General features: G+C 44.6%; 1 protein-coding gene across 2 annotated transcripts in view; it reads right to left on the bottom strand.

The window, feature by feature from the left end:
* The window catches only part of LOC119379031 (exportin-7-B), a 98,611-nt gene that overhangs the window by 23,829 nt on the left and 57,729 nt on the right, over window positions 1-17,053 (bottom strand). For both annotated transcript variants that reach the window (XM_037648167.2, XM_037648168.2), the window contains exons 14-15: window positions 6,104-6,303; window positions 363-451 (exon numbers count right to left, since the gene is read on the bottom strand). In XM_037648167.2, coding sequence (XP_037504095.1) covers window positions 363-451; window positions 6,104-6,303 — 289 coding nt within the window. The remainder of the gene's footprint in view (window positions 1-362; window positions 452-6,103; window positions 6,304-17,053) is intronic.

Raw genomic sequence — 17,053 nt, 5'->3', positions numbered from 1 at the left:
ATGAGAGACGCCGTAGTGAAGGGCTCTGGAAATTGCGAACACCAGGGCTCTTTAACGTGCACCTAAATCTAATTAAACGGGCGTCAAATATTTTCGTCTTCATCGAAAATGCGACCGCGGCAGCCGGGATTCGATCCCACAACCGTAGGGTCAGTAGTCGAGCGCCTTAACCACTAGACCACCGTGGCAGGTATCATGGGCGCATTCAGAATGAGGCATAGGAAAGCACCACAGTACACATTTCCATCTCAGCCTCAAGTCCATGAGCTATAAGAATAATATCTTGAAAACAAATTCAGTGTGTGAAACTGCTGAAGAGTGCATAAGTACTGTGTATGTATGTGCATGAAGGAAAAGGATACATCCATTCAAACAGCATCATATAGCTGGTTTTTGTATTGAAGGCAAATACCAGGCCACGCAAGTCACGGGCAAGCCCAATCAACATTTTCTGAAAAAAAATCAGTCAGAAATATTTAGTTAGTTTGCACACACGCATGCATACACAAACTAATAAAAGCACAAAGTCGTTTAACCCTTCAGTGGACACATGAGAATGGATCTCATTATCCAAAGTATTGTGACATTGTTCCCAGTCTACTGTTCTTTCACCAAAAGTGAAATCAGAAAGTTGACAAGCATTTCGTACGGTTGCAATGAAGCCGCAATAAACCTATGCAATTTTTATCAAGAAAGCAATTGTATGGCTTCGCTGTCCAAATCTAGCATCACCTAATGGCTGCCTATGAAAAGACCAAAAGCAGTCTATATATCGTAGTGCATTATTCAAGCAACCTGTAGATGTTTGGATTGGGCTCCAAAATCACAAAAGTACTCAGAAACAAATGTTTCTTTGAAAGCCGCAAAAATGATGACGTGCAGGGTTTAATGGCACAAGGGCCTGGTATGGCCAAAGAGCGCCAGGCCATTGGCAGCGTGCGACACAGAACTAATGAATGCAAATATGAAAATGTGGCTTGGCTGTAATGGGACTAAAAAGAGTCTACATAAAATCCATAACAAATTCACCACTTGATGCGAGAAAGACGCAACGTTTGGCTCGAACTCTGGTGGCAGGTGGGAGTGATGAGTGCTTGGGTGTGCCACTTGCATGTACAGGCTGAGTTCTCCGCGGACTATTTGCCGGATCATCGATGCAAGATCGAGTGGTTGGTTGCTCTCTATGCTTACAACTGTCGTCACATTGGCTAGCCTGCCAAGCTTCGGCGTGATGCGCCTCGTCTTTAGTTGTTCAAAAGTGTTACAGTGCCGAATGACATTGGCGACGGAAGTCAGGGTGCCTTTCGCAATGAAGAAACGTCTTCGGCAATTCCTTTTAGAATGTGCCCCCGACTTTGTCTTCTTCAGACAATCCAGAGTCCACCATCCTACACAGTTTTATAACTTCCTCAATGTAAGTCATGCAGGTTTCACCTGGCACTTGCGCGCGTTGCATGAGCGTCAGTTCTGCTTTTTTCTTTTTCGTCGTGGAGTCGCCAAAACGCTCTTTCATCTCAGAAACAATCTGTCCCACGTCGTTTAACGTTTCCTTGTGATTTTCATACCATACTAACGCAATATCTGTTAGAAAGCTGGGAAGCGACATCCCACTTGTTGGCGGCGCTCACCCGTTTGTAATGGATGAGCCAAGCCTCAACGTCTTCATCCGGTCTTCCGGTAAAGGGACAAGCATCTCTCAGTTGTGGAGCAGAACTGGTCGGCACAGAAGTTAAGAGGGGCTGTTCATTGGCGTTGTGGAACATGTCCAACACAGATGGACTCAGTGGAAGTCCAGCAAGGTGACGGTTCCGTCGAAGAACTTTCAGTTCAACCTCAGTCTTCAGGTGTCAAGTACCCAACGCCTCCACCACAACTGTTACAGCAAGTTGTGATGAGATATCTCTATTTACAGGAGATGGATGATGGTGGTAGCGCACTGCGGCTTGCAAAGCTCTTCGTTCTCCTCTTCTTCCTCTCTGCCTTTCGCATGTCCTTTACATTATATATACATGTATAACAAATATACGGTGATGACTTGTGATGTGTAAAAGAAAGCATAAGTGTACAGGAAAGAGTTTCATGATACAGTTAAATATGATGATAGTAAAATATCCAAAGCAGCATTACTGCCTTACCAGGTCTCTTGTACAGAATAGCCTAAGCACTAAAATTGCAGCAGCTCCCTCACGGGCGAAGGCGTGCTATGAGTCTTTCGGCCTAACAACATGCAAGATGTCATTTATGGAGGTTTATTATGACTTTACGGCCGAATAACAGTTCCACACCAAGTAATAAAGCAGGAAGTAAGGAAATATGCTGCCTGTAAACTAAACAAAAGTGGTTACATTCATCCTCAGTTTCCTGACACTCCCAACAAGACACGGAGGATGGTTAACATTTCCCCACTACCACAAATGGTAGGGGCACTGCAGTTTAAAACGGTTTACGGTGAAGCTGTATGTGCTTAGGGCATTCAGTCTTTTCCACAAGCAGAAAACCCCTTTCCTCCACAAGAGAGAGTGAACGAGAGCAAAAACCACAAGAACAGAAAATAAAATCTCTTAAGAGGGCAATCCTTTAGGCAAGTTGGTGGTTCATGATCACGGCTTATCGCGCACACACACACACACACACACAAAAAAAAACACGGACAAAGGCAGAATGAGAGCAGGTCAAGCGCTGACTTGCAGACACGCTTAAGAAGAGGTAGACCACAAGATGAAAGCTCAAGCCGTTTTAACAAGTCTATACTCTCAGAAACACTATACCCCAAACATATATCAGATTATGTTCCAAGGAAAACATGTGCGCGTTAGAATAAAGTAAATTCTGAAATATAATTTATTTTTAGCTACGTTTTTTCGCATTAATATCTCCCTCAGACATTACGATGGGAGATAACACGTTTGACACATTCACAGTATTTCAAATAAGTTCTGCGGAATCCCACAAGGTGGCGGGACCCCGAACCAGGATGAATTTTTCGGAAACTATGAGGCTTTCTTTCTAAGAAATCCGTATGGGTTTCCTTGTGGCTTCGTGCTACAAACGGGTGGTTGTCTATTTTCCCTTTCCTTTCACAATATTTACGCACCAACAAGACGGACGGTGCTTGGAACCACCACTGCAGTAACCACCGATGTCGGGCATGTGTAACATGACAAGCCAAGTTTTGCATTCCCAATGAAGGCTAATTTCAGGATCACAATAACAAACGATTGGTGCCATAGAAATCTACGGGAACTTAATGGAACATTCGGTTGATATCGAATTAACCAAGAATTGAAACTAACCGCAATCGAATTATTAAACAGATGTCTACTGTGTCTGTATCATAGTTCAACTATGGCACTCTCACTGCTTGTCGAAAATACCAAAAACCCATGTGCTTTTGTTCAACACTATACGTAGCCTAGTTTCTTGTTGCAACGTTACCTCAGATCTTGACTTTCCTGTACTACAACCAGACCTGCACAATCCCAATGTTTTTTATATTCATGACGTATCTATGAAATAATATTTTATAGGCGCATACTAAGATGCGAAACAGCAGAAACCACCGACGATGAATGCCAAACTTCTGCGGAACTTTATTATACTAGAAAACATGCATTTACAGCGTCGCAGAACAGAAAATGTGGTGGCTGGGTGAACAGAAGTTACTGTAAATCATGTTGCCGCCTCGTAAAGGCAGCTTGAAAGTAATAATTTGACATCCAGCGGGTTTTTGTGCTGCACCGTAAGCGGTTTGGTTATAGCGTTCAACATTGTATCACTTCAAAACAACGCAAGGGGGTAAATTGGCAAGCCGTAACAATAAAAGCTTTCATTAACCCTTTCGTGACCGCGCCTATAGAATGTGGGTCACCGGTGACCCAAACATGCCAAGCGAGAATTTAAGAATACAACAATTCGAACGTAAATGTCAGCGTCGGGAAGCAGTAATTCAAACGCCTCGACAACCACCGTCTCATAAGTCACATAAGAGAAACGGAAACTCGATGCGCATCCCACCATGGTTGCCCGTAGGGGGAGATGATGTGTAACTTTTTCTGCTGTTTCTAGCAGAGGTGACTCTGAGGCTGATGTCAAATCGTGGAAATATAGTTTGGACGATAAAAAACAGTAGAACGAGCCCGGATCGCAGTCAGGTGTTGATCAGTATATTACGCCTTCTGGCACATCAATTTTTTACTGTGATTGAAGTGTCGTGAAGATGTTGGCACTATTATATCCCTTATTTGTAGTGTCTCAACAGTATATGGTAAAGATTTGGTGACATTATCTTCAGCCAGTAGAGAGTAATGTTCAGCCCAAGAAGGGTACCCAGCCGGGTCCTTAGAGTAGTGTTGAGCAGTGAAGCGATATGTGTCACAAGGTAAATCGGCGTTTTGGGCATCTTTTTCACAGCGAAAGTAATAAACAGGATTTGTTTTAACAAAACTTAGTAGTATGTGTGGTTGCAAATCCTGTAGAAGCAGTTGTATGCCGAGGATGATGGTTTTTGGGAAATAGTCATGGCCGCAGAGAGTGAATTTCATTTGCCTGCTTATCTATATGAGCATCGTCGAGCTTCCACGACTACACGTCCCCAAAACAAGTACATTCAGAACAAGTGCTACCAATTGGCTCAGTGGAGAAAATACAAAAAGTATACCACGAGATCAATAAACTTGACGACCGGACAAATGCCACTTGTAACGCCTGTTTTGCCTAGCGGCACACCAACTTCAGCAGAATTTTCTCTTTTACATCTTAAGAGCTTTCAGACATGGTTACACCTATTTCGATAGTGTCAAACATTGAAATGTGAAGACTTTTTTGAAGCTTACAAGTTTAGAATATTATTATTGTGTGCGGTGAAACCATACTTTAGGATGCTTTGGTGCCGTGTTCAGTCCCAACTTTAGGTATGTGAAATTTTTTCTGTGCTGCTATTAAGCGTAACTTGCTGAAATACTTATGAATCAATAGCAAATTTATTTCTCTTTTTAATTATATATATTGTGTTACCTTGTTCGGAAAACTTGTAGACAGAAAAAATATAATCGTGCAACCTTGATGGAACAATGCAATTTTCACTGGGAAGACAAAAAAATGGTAATTCATATGCTTTTTAAGCTAGATCATTCATTCAAACTTTCCTCTAATATTGAAAACTGTTGAGCAAACATTTTGTATATTTGAGATTATTTTTCGTTTTTTTTCTTTCATTTTGGGAGCACAACATTAAAAATGTTCTATGCAATTTCAATAAATCTTGCTTTTCATAAATATTTTTACATATTACACCCTAATATTAATTTTTTAACGTAATGCCATTAAAAATACAATCACTTAACTTAATATTGATATATAATATTACAATGTATCTATGATATTACTCATAATAAAAAAAATTACTAAAGCATATAAAATGTGGCCAATTTTCCCACGTTCACGAAGGAGTTAAACTGATCATCAATGTGCATGAAACATTTTTTTTTTTTTGTGCTTTGCATATACCGTACAGCTGCTGTGAAGAGGACTCAGTATGGCATCAAACCATGGGTGCCAGCTCTTCAATAATAGTGCTTCTTTTTTTAAATATTTAAATTCAATTATTAGAACTGTCCAATTATTCTGCCATTTTTTAGTTAATTGAGTCCTTTCCACACATTTTTTTTTTTTAATCGGTCAGTGACTGCACACTGCACAAAAGGGTGAATTTCAAATATTGGAATTTCTATATAACAAAGAAAGGTGCCAATTTTACAGATGTATAATACCGAGGTTGAAGTGCACTTGAACACCAATGTGCATTGAAGCTGTTTTGAGTAGTGGGACTGATATATGTCCCACTGTCCATCAAATAATCAAGAGTTCGATGGAAACCCACCTGGCGAGGAAAGAACATTGCGAAAAAAAAGTTAAGAAAAACTGAAAAAGAATCAGCCCTTTCGTGGACAGTGTGAAAAAAAAACTTTTCCTGTCCCATCACAGCGGCGATTCATTAATTTCGTGAAAATCAGATTGTATAACTCAAAGAACAAGGCACCATAAAATGACATCTTAAGAGTTATTTGACCAAAAAGTTTGGGTTATCATGGCTCTGAGCCCTTACCTTGGCCTCGTCAGCATTGAACAGAGGGGAATCCGCATTGGCCAGTGCAGCCCCAACAGCTTCGAACGCTGCAGTCAGGGGCCGCATGAACTGAATGAAACGTTCTTCATCTTCACCCAGCTCAACCATTAGCAGTCGGCCCAAGGAGGTGTAGAATGTGGAACGGCAGCGCATGTCCATGCCTCTCTCTCTACCTCCATCTGCGGAGCACGAACAACAGTTTTCTCTACAGCTCAATTTTGAAAAGTAACTAAAACTGAAATCAGCTTTTTGGTTTCATCTGCATCAACTCAATATAAGCCAACGTTACTAGAACAAACTCAGTTTAAAAGCTCCGCCGGAGAGGCGGTCCGCGTGGCGGTCATGAGAACTAGTGGCGCTGCAGTCACGTCTAGCTCCCGCGGCTGGCGCTTGTTGCGATCGGCGCCGCCGATGTACGAGCGCACGTGGGTTATAGCGTCGTCTGCGCTTTGTTAGCTAGTCATTTTTGCGACTGTTCTTGACCAGGCTTAGCGTCTTGTACGAAGACACGTGCATGATGTACGAAGCGTAACGATGGCGAACAGATTCACAGTGCGGTATGCAGACTTGCTTTGTGCCGGGCTGCAAGAGCGGCTACCGCAACGACGACTCCGCTTCACGACACTTCTTCGGACCTGCAAAAGACCCTACGCCCTTCAAGCTTCGCATCGCAAAGATAGAAAGCTTACTGCGAAATGCAAGGTCTGTGACGTTCATTTTGAGAGTGACGACATTGTTAAGCACTATCGTTGTGTCGTTGCAGGACAAGAAGTTTTGATCCCACGTGGAAAGTGGGAACTCGCGCCAGGTGCCGTGCCGCGCTTGTTCCCAGCACTTCCACCCCACATTTTAAAGCCAAAATGTTCGGTGTTTAGGCGCAAATCCACCCCAAAACGCACGGCGTCCCGCGAAAGCCCAGTGCCAATTTGGAGGAGCCGCCAGAAATAGAACAGCAAAACAAAAGGCAGGCGATTACCTATATACGCTACCGAGACTGAAAGTTGCATCACACTAACATTCGATCAATTGTCAGCTGTCGCTATGCCTTCAAAGCAGTGGATTTTCAAGAGATTTTACGATGAGGTATTGAACAAGATGTGCCGAATATTTTGCACTCGCCGGCTTGGGAACGGGCTGCACAGCGCAAAAATTTGACACGGTACACATAGAAAAGACGAGGACCAGCGCTGGTCCTCGTCTTTTCTATGTGTACCGTGTGAAATTTTTTGCGCTGAGCAGTTTAATAATGGAATACCAACTAGCCCAATCCCACACTTTGCTTCGGGAACGGAGACTTACTTGTGCAAAAGATAATTGTAGTTGACGAGCAGTTTAACTGCGTAGTGAACGGCTACAGCACGAAACGCAAACGGCTGTCGTACAGTGTGAAGTGCTGCGGGCATGGAACATCTGATCGGTGAAGTTGAAAAACTGAAGTTGAATACTGACGACTCTTCTAGCGACAGAGTACGCGCGAATAACTGCTCGGTGCTCACAGCACGGCCGATCTGTTCGAATTGTTTAAGGCACCGTAGAAGGATGCGACGTAGAAGGATGAGACACCGAAAATACAACTATCCGCTGAAATAATTGCTCAGAGACGACATCTATTCGATGTAATCGCACACTGAGATTTCATTTACCGAGTTCTCGTAAAATTTTCCGATTTTGGGTCAGTATCTCTTTAACCGTCGCGAAAACGTGTCTTGTAAACATTGCAAAGCATTGGTGATGTTTTTCGAGAAAGTTTTTTTCAATAAATTGTAGACAACACGAGTACTGTTTTTCTAGAACGGTTTTGTATCTCGAGTAAGTACGCTTCTTTATGCCCTATAAAGGCTTTTACAAACGTGTTGGGTTGTTCTTGGTCTAGATAAGACGGCAGCGGCTAAAATTGTGGCGGTAGTTATAAAAATTACTCTGAAAACCCTCATTCGCTTAAAAACTCCTATGCTTGGAAGTTAAGCGCAATGTAGACAGCTCAAATATTGTCACAGGGTCGTGACGTCGACGAAGGCAGCAGGCATGCAGGTCCGAGATGAAACTCTTTATTTGGCCGAACTTGTGGCCGGGAAACTGAAAGTCAAACTACAGCAATACACTGATAGCGGCGAACAGAGCGTCGACCGTCGATCAACTGACAAGCGGTCAAGCGCGTCGGCTTTTACACAGGCGCTATCGAAATTTCCAGCGATATCGCTGGCGTTATCTCTCGACAAAGCTGGAACATTCGCGTGCAACGCGCAATCTTACCAAAACGATCTACTACAATCGCGAAGCTTCTCGAACACTGCTTCGCAGACAGCGTCGAGTGTTGATAACCGTCCTTGCTGGTCAAACCCGAATACATCAAAATAAAACAAGAAGTGGGCGTGGCAATATAGACCGAACATCGATTCTTACCCAATCAATGAACAACGCACGCGGGCCAATGCATACAGACGACCTTATGCATATCCACCTAAGTATCCACCTAACTAGTACAATAAGAAAGTTGCCGCGCAGTTGCCGCGAGCTACTGCGCGGCGGACTGCAGTGTTATGCCGTGGCAGCAGACGACGCGCCGATAGTGGCGCAAGACGGAACTGCAGCGCCGCTAGTTCTCGCGACCGCCGTTCGGACCACCCTCCTCCGCTGGCGGAGATACGGAGCTTTGAAACTGAGTTTGTTCTAGTAACGTTGATATAAGCAGTGCACCGTATACAAGCTAATGCCTAACAGATACAGCTATGGCTTCGAGCTCGTCTGAGATGGTAGAGCTACTATACTTATGGAGCAACACATCTAACAGTACTATAGTGATAGTCTCATTAGGTGACCTTAATGTTCCGTTTAAGTGTTAATGGCACTCACTCATAGCATTTGGCTCGCTAACCTGGCCATACCTACATGTCCAATGCAGGTAAGAGCCACAAAAGATCTCTCTCTCCCTCTCTCTTTCTTTCTTTCTTTCTACTGGGATGCTGCAAATCAGACATCCTTCCTAGCACCTGTGACACATCAGGCATTGGTCGTGGGCTAAATAAGTCGTTGCACAGCCAACACACACCCAGCAACTGCTATGAGTCAGGCGTTGGTCGTGGTTTTATTTTTGACAGATTTTCATCACAAACACCAAAAGTAGGCCACAAAAAACAAGAGTGTCGCTCGGTGCATGCCACCACAGGTTTCTGAAATACCCTTTTGTTATAAAAAGCACAGTCAGTTACTAGCTTCTATAATATCTGGCAGCATTGGCAGATGATGTTGCCAATACAATGCACATAGCTATGTCACCCAGCAAGTAAGTGCTTGAGAATAAGCATGCTATTCACTGCATGCTCACAAACACTAACTGGGAAAGACTACAAGTGAGGACCAAAGGCAAATGCCTCGGCTACCTACAGTTTGTCAATGACGCCCTGCCATTCAACAATGCTGGGAATGACTTGCAACAAGTGACTCAGGACGTCACAAAGTGCACAAGTAAGGCTGAAAATAAGTACCATACAGAAGACAAAGGTAATGTTCAATATCCTCGCAAAAGAATGAAATTTCATGGATTGTCAGCCTCCAAAATCTGTGCTAGGGTTTTATGATCTAGGCCAGGGGTTCTCAATCTCCGATTTCAGGAAACCCAATAACAATATCTGGGGTTTAACGTCCCAAAACAACGATATGATTATGAGTGACGCCGTAGTGGAGGGCTCCGGAAATTTTGACCACCTGGGGTTCCTTAGCGCTTTGCGATAGGGGGCGAGACACTGGAAGTTGTAAAGGAGTACGTCTACTTTACAACAAAGGTAATGTTCAATATCCTGGCAAAAGAATGAAATTTCATGGATTGTCAGCCTCCAAAATCTGTGCTAGGGTTTTATGATCTAGGCCAGGGGTTCTCAATCTCCGATTTCAGGAAACCCAATAATAATATCTGGGGTTTAACGTCCCAAAACAACGATATGATTATGAGTGACGCCGTAGTGGAGGGCTCCGGAAATTTTGACCACCTGGGGTTCCTTAGCGCTTTGCGATAGGGGGCGAGACACTGGAAGTTGTAAAGGAGTACGTCTACTTAGGACAGGTAGTAACCGCAGAGCCGAACCTTGAGAGTGAAATAACTAGAAGAATAAGGATGGGATGGGGCTCATTCGGCAAGCATTATCAAATCATGAATGGTAGTCTACCACTATCCCTCAAGAGGAAGGTATATAACAGCTGCATCTTACCGGTACTTACCAGGGGCATAGCCAGGAGGGGGGGTTGGGGGGTTCAACCCCCCCCCCGAAATTTTTCACTTTTGCTGGCGTATATATATACGTGCACATACAAACGCACGCACGAACATACATAGAGTATGGTTGAACCCCCCCCCCCCCGAAAAAAATTTCTGGCTACGCCCCTGGTACTTACTTACGGAGCAGAAACCTGGAGACATACAAAGAGGGTTCAACTTAAATTGAGGACAACGCAGCGAGCGATGGAAAGGAAAACGATAGGTGTAACCTTAAGAGACAGGAAGAGAGCAGAGTGGGTCAGGGAACAAACGGGGGTTAAGGATATCATAGTTGAAATCAAGAAGAAATGGATATGGGCCGGGCACGTAGTACGTCGGCAAGATAACCGGTGGTCATTAAGAGTAACTGACTGGATTCCAAGAGATGGCAAACGCGCGAGGGGGAAACAGAAAATTAGGTGGGTAGATGAGATTAAGTAGTTTGTAGGCATAACGTGGCAGCAGAAAGCACAGGACCGGGTTGATTGGCGGAACATGGGAGAGGCCTTTGCCCTGCAGTGGGCATAGAGTCTGATGATGATGATGATGAAATCTAAGTACACAGGCCTCCAACATTTTCGCCTCCATCGAAATGTAGCCGCGGCGGCCGGGATTCGATCCCGCGACCTACGAGTCGATTTCAGGGAGCCCAAGCAACTGTCCCAGACTTCCTCAGAACCACTCCCCCCTCCCTCTTTCCACCAAAATAAAGCATAAAGAGAATGAAAAGGTGGTAAGGGGGGTCTTCCTGCAAACCGATTACTGCAAGTGCTGAAGTGCTGGCTTGTTTTAGGGAAGGTTTGGGCGGAAGGACATTTGAACTGACACACTTTAAGTGCCTCTGATGGCCTTTTTCGCCCAGAAAGACTGCAGGAGTGAGACCTTGGCACAAGCATGGTGCAAATTATGCAAGTTTCGCCTAAATGTAGGAAGGTGCAGCAGGAGTCACCACTTGGTGAACTGCACAGTTCACACAGCACTTCCATCGCTGAATATAACTCAGCATCAGGTTCCTCAGTTCAATTTCGGAGAGATCAAGTCTTGGGCAGCTCGGTAAAGTACTTCTTCGGTGCACTGTCTCATGAATAGCGCTCTGTGTTTTCAGAGTTTATTTTTCTTGAAATTCGGAGGGCGTTTTTCGGAGCTTACTTTTTGGGAGAAAATTTGGTGTTTATCGGAGTTTATTTCACGTAAACCTCCAATTCTCTGAAATTTGGTGTTTAATTTTCAGGGGTGAGATGGCTGAAATTGGAATGGAAGCAGTTTTTGGAGCAGCGAAATTTCCATTTTCGAGCAGAAGAACCTTGATTTGGAGCAGTTAGCAGCAATTAATATGTGATCTTAGGAGCTTGAAAAAACAAATTTGTAGCAACTTGGGGGGACAAGTACATATTTTAATCGGCTCACGATACACAAGACAGTGAAACGGCCTTTGAAGAAAGTTTTTTTTTCACAGATTATCGCCAGGTATGAACTGCACTACCTTTTTACATACCGTGCAGCCTATCTAGCCCGAGTAACAAACAACATATGAAATAAAAAAAAAAAAATTCTGCAAACTAGGTTTACCACATAAACGCTTGGAAAAAAATACGAAAAAGCATCACACTTCTCAAAAGTAAAGAAAATGTGATTGCATAAGAATTGTGGCTACATAGCAATAGGCCTTTGCTTAAGATCAGTGATATGAATGAGAAGCTAGATTACTGCTTTAGTTTTTTTTTTTTTTTTTGTAGGGCTACTTATTTAGCTTTTCAAGCTTCCCCAGAGCTTCCTATAGCTCTGTGTTACTCTTTGTCAGGAGAACATCACAATAAGCGCCTTGAGCTATCTGATCCGCCGTGCAGTTGCGTAGCATCAAGTGTACTGCACGCTTTTAACAGGCAACAACAAAAGTGCGCTTCACTGTCGCTCTCGACCACCTCGTGCAGGACCACCTTCAAAAGTGCGACGCGGACGCCAAGAAACCTCGCTGGACTGACTATCTTGTCAAAAGCGCGCGTATGGTACTGCAAGCGTAGCGCTGTTGTAAGCGTACTGTATGCTTTTATTAGGAGACGACAAAACGCGCTTCGCATCAGTCTGCTGCTGCCTTCTCGTGCAAAACCGCTAGAGAATCACAGAGACGTGTCGCATGCAGGAAGCTAGTTGTCGCCGCGTTGACGCAACAACGTGCTAGACAAACCCTTGTAACGGTACGAACACTCCCACGGCAAACGCGCTTAGTTGACCACACGCAGCAGCATCGACGCGAAAACCGCAGCAACCGAAGGAACACAATATGCACAACAAAGAACCTGAGAGTACACCCCGCTACCGATGCCACTCAATAGTTTCCGCTAAGCGACAACGCCAGAACACACAGCCTAGCGAGTAGAAACAGCACTCTCGGGGCACGGTAGCACATTTTTGGGGGGGTCACACATATCGTCACAGGGTCGTGACGTCGGCGAAGGCAGCAGTCGGCGTGTCAGACTAAACTCTTTATTTGGCCGAATTTGTGGCCGGGAAACGGAAAGTCAAACTACAGCAATACACACTGTACACTGATAGCGGCAAACGGAGTGTCGGCCGTCGAAAAACTGAACCGCGGCAAGGCACGTCGGCATTTATACGTGCAGCATCGAACATTCGAGCCTTATCGCTGGCGGCTGCGTTAGTTCCAGAATATTCTCAGCTGTTCTCGTTTGCGCACTCAGGCCTATAAGAAGATTCTAACATAATCTGGAAGGTTCCCAGACATTCTGGCGCAGTTTGCGCAAGGCAGCAGCTACACGTGCAATGGGCCGGTAACAGAAAACAAAGAAAGGAGCATGTGTGGCGATATATACAACAGCCCAGAGGAGATTATGGCGGCATTATGGGAGCTTTTATTAGAAAGGTGCATAACAACCCGCTTGGGTGCGTTTGTGTGTTCTTCGAACGTCTCATTTTCTTGGTATCCCCGGCGCTGCTTGGAAAGTCATGTTGTCAACTCTGCCTTTTTTCCCCATTGAAGCTGACGTGGGCATCAAAATTCTTGCTACTGAGGCTGTTTTCGAGCAGTTCGGTGCAATTATTGCAATTTTTATGCTTTTGGAGCAGCTTGGCACAAGAAAACAGAATTGTATCAAAAATGCGCAATATGCACAGCTGTCTCACCCCTGAATTTTGCATTATAAGTTGTTGCAATGTGTTCTTATGAATTCTATTTCCAATGAAAATGCATTGCATTGTTGTTGATAATCCTATTTCTCCATCCTCAGGGGTGAGACGGCTGAAATCGATTAGGGAGCAGTTTTGGGAGCAGCAAAATTTCATTTTAGGAGCAGGAGAACCTTGTTTGGGAGCAGTTAGCGGCATTTATTATGTCATTTTTGGAGCTTGAAGAACCAAATTTGTAGCAACTTGGAGGAACATGCACATATTTTAATTGGCTTAAAATATACATAACATTCAAACAGCCTTTGGAGAAAGCTTTTTTTAACAGATTATCGCCAGGTATGAACTATACCACCTTTTTACAAACCACACAATTTATACAACCCGGGTAACAACATATGAAATAGATAAAAAAAAGTTTTTCCAACTAGGTTCAATTTACATTTGAAAATAACAAAAAAAAACATCACACTTCTCAAATAATAAAAAACTGATTGCACAAGAATTGTAGTCACATAGCAGTAGGTCTTTGCTTTAGATAAGGAATACCATTTAGCAGATTACTGCTTTCACTTTTTGTTTGTCTGCTTATTTAGATTTTCAAGCTTCCCCAGAGCTTCCTGTAGGTCAGTGTTCCCCTTCGTGGAGGGGGGGGGGGGGGGGGGGGGGGGGGAGTGCAAAGTCTGCCGCATACCGCCCATACTTTGACTTAATCGGGATTGAGGGCGCTGCAATGAACTTTCGCCCTCCCTAAAGAGGAACGAATCCTGCGTACGCCTTTAAGCACCCCAATAAAGCGCCCTCAGCTATCTGCTCGGCCGTGTGGGAGGCGTAGCGTCAAGTGTACCGCATGCTTTTAATAGGTGATAACAAAAGCGCGCTGCACCACCATTCGCTGCCACCTCGTGTGGGACCGCCTTCAAGAATGCGTCGCGAGCGCCGAGAAACCTTACCGCTCGGACACTAAGTCGTCAAACGCGCGTGCGTACCGCACTGCAAGCGTAGCGCCGTTGTAAGCGTAATAGTTTCTAAATGCTCCTTGATGTCGCCACCATGTGCTATAGGACAGTCGTACGAGAGAGCCCGAATCAGTGCTGCGGCAAACGAACACGAACAAACAAAAAAAAGGCTTTGTCATGCGCATTTGAGGCACTATTTACAGCGGCACTGCATTTATTTCCTCCTTGGCGGTGTCAGCGCAAGCCAGGAGATGCAAACTTGAACTTGGTGGTTAGTGCTTACTACCGTTTAATGCGTAGTTATGCCGCGTTCACGGCAGGTGTGTTTTAACGAGGTTAACGCATGCAGCCAGATTTATTCGCTCTATCCACACGAAAAATACTCACCTTTGCTCATTGCGGGAGAACACATGCAGCAGCGTCGACACCAAAACCGTAGCTAGCAGAGGAACAAGCTATGCACAATAAGGAAACTGAGAATGAACAACCCCGCTACGCGCTACGTATGCCACTCGATAGTTTTCGCTACACGACAGTTTACAGTAGCGCCAGAACGCTCAACCTACCGAGAAACAGCAAGCTAGCGGAGCGGCAGTGCATTTGGGGGGGGGTCACACACATTTACAACCGCTCAGAGGCGATTATCACAGCACTATGGAAGCCTCTATTACAAAGGCACGTAGAAGGACGCGCTTGGGCGCGTTGACGTGTTCTGTGAACGTATCCCTGGCTCTGCTTCTAAAGTTACGTTTTCCCACGCTGAAACTGACGCGGGCTTCAAAATTCTTGCTTGTGAGGCCGTTTCGGCGCAGTTCGGCACAATTTTTGCAATTTTTATGCTTTTGGAGCAGCTTGGTGCAGGAAAACGGAATTGTATCAAAAATGCGCAATATGCGCAGCTGTCTCACCCCTGCATTCATTCATTTTTTTTCTCACTTCCTGTTCATTTACCCTGTTAATAAGGCTGTTGATGTGCACTGCTGTGAACTCGCCAAAGTGTACTTTCGGGGGGTGGGGCAGGAGCCAGTCGAGCTGCTTCTCAGCTTTTCCTCCCAGCCTCCCTCATCTTTTTGATGAAAAATAAAGGACCTATTATCATTATAATTATTATTATTATTATTGTTATTATTACTATTCCCAATACTTCAAAATCTTAGATGAAATGATATCTGAACACGAAAACATGCAAGCACATTAAGTGTTGCGACAGCCATTCTTGCATTAAGAAAATGCAAGAATGGCTGTCGAGAGTCTGGGGCCCAAACGTCGACGATGTGCAACGCTTACTAGTGTTGGACCAGGCGACCATCCATAAGAAACAAGCCGCCACAAATGCCTTCGAGGAGTACGACACCGACATGCTTCACGTGCCTGCGGGGTGCACGAGCATCCTGCAGCCTGCTGACGTGTATTGGAATAAGCCGTTCAAGTCCACCTTGCGGCGTTTGTGGCAGCAGTATATACGTGAGGAAGCGCAAACACCGAAAGGAAACTTGAAGAAGCCGTCGCGGCAACATGTGCTCGATTTTGTTGCCGAGGTGTGGGCCGCTGTACCTGAGGAGACAGTGGCACGGTCCTTCAATGGATGCAGCATTAGTAACGCGCTCGATGGCTCGGAGGACGGCGACCTGCACAGCGGACTTTAAGTGGAATGTTGCGACCTGTTTTTTGCAACTGACTCGGAGGAGTCTTTCGATGGTTTTGAAAGCGATTAAAAGCTACAACAAATCCGGGGCCTAAATAAAGTTCACTGTAATAAAATTTTAATCCATGCGCACTGCGTTTTTTTTTTCTGGCGCAAAAATTTTGCCGCCATCTTGGAATTTTGGTGCCGTTCCGAGATAACGACCCGCTCCCCCCCCCCCCCCACTTTCGATTTCGATTTCATTGGGGGGGGGGGGGGGTGGCTTGCTCGAAATTTGACGGTATTCGAAAACACGGAGCCCTACTTATGAACTAGCTACGAAAGTCGAAAAGATACTTTCAAGTGAGCAGCTGTCCTGGAAAGACACTGTCTGCAAAAACTGCTTTTGACAAAAGAGATAGAAGATCGCCACAGCTTCTCAGACATATGCAAGCTTTGCTCAAGAGATCTGAGTATAGTTGATTGAGGCCATACACAATGCAAAAGCTTCAAACAGTTCATACAAATGATGTTGCATTCATCTTTTGAACTCTGCTTGTCAGCAGCAGCCACACTGAAAAACAGAGTGAGGGAGGTCACACAGCCGCCAGCATTGCTTGCTCTGCAATTTCTCATGTTCACAATTTCGCCAGACAAAAGTGATGCAAGTACATACAACTGGACATAGCTTGGCACAACATGGCACAGGCATGGAAGAAAAAATACAAGCGTACTTAAAGAGACACCAAAAAGATTTTTCTTGTATTAGTAAATTACTCTTTCACAGTACAAAATCACCACGCTTGCCCTGAGAAGAAATTTGGTAAGCAAGAAAACAGGCAAAAAGAAAATGCAGGTGGCGAAGCCACATTGAAGTTCCTCCACCAATCGCAGTGGCATCATAGATTTTGACGCCGTCTACTACGGCATATGTAGTTTCTAATTGGCAACAA

The sequence above is a fragment of the Rhipicephalus sanguineus genome, chromosome 1 (genome assembly GCF_013339695.2).
Source record: "Rhipicephalus sanguineus isolate Rsan-2018 chromosome 1, BIME_Rsan_1.4, whole genome shotgun sequence".
NCBI lineage: Eukaryota > Metazoa > Arthropoda > Arachnida > Ixodida > Ixodidae > Rhipicephalus > Rhipicephalus sanguineus.
This window is presented reverse-complemented; position numbering and strand designations above follow the sequence as displayed.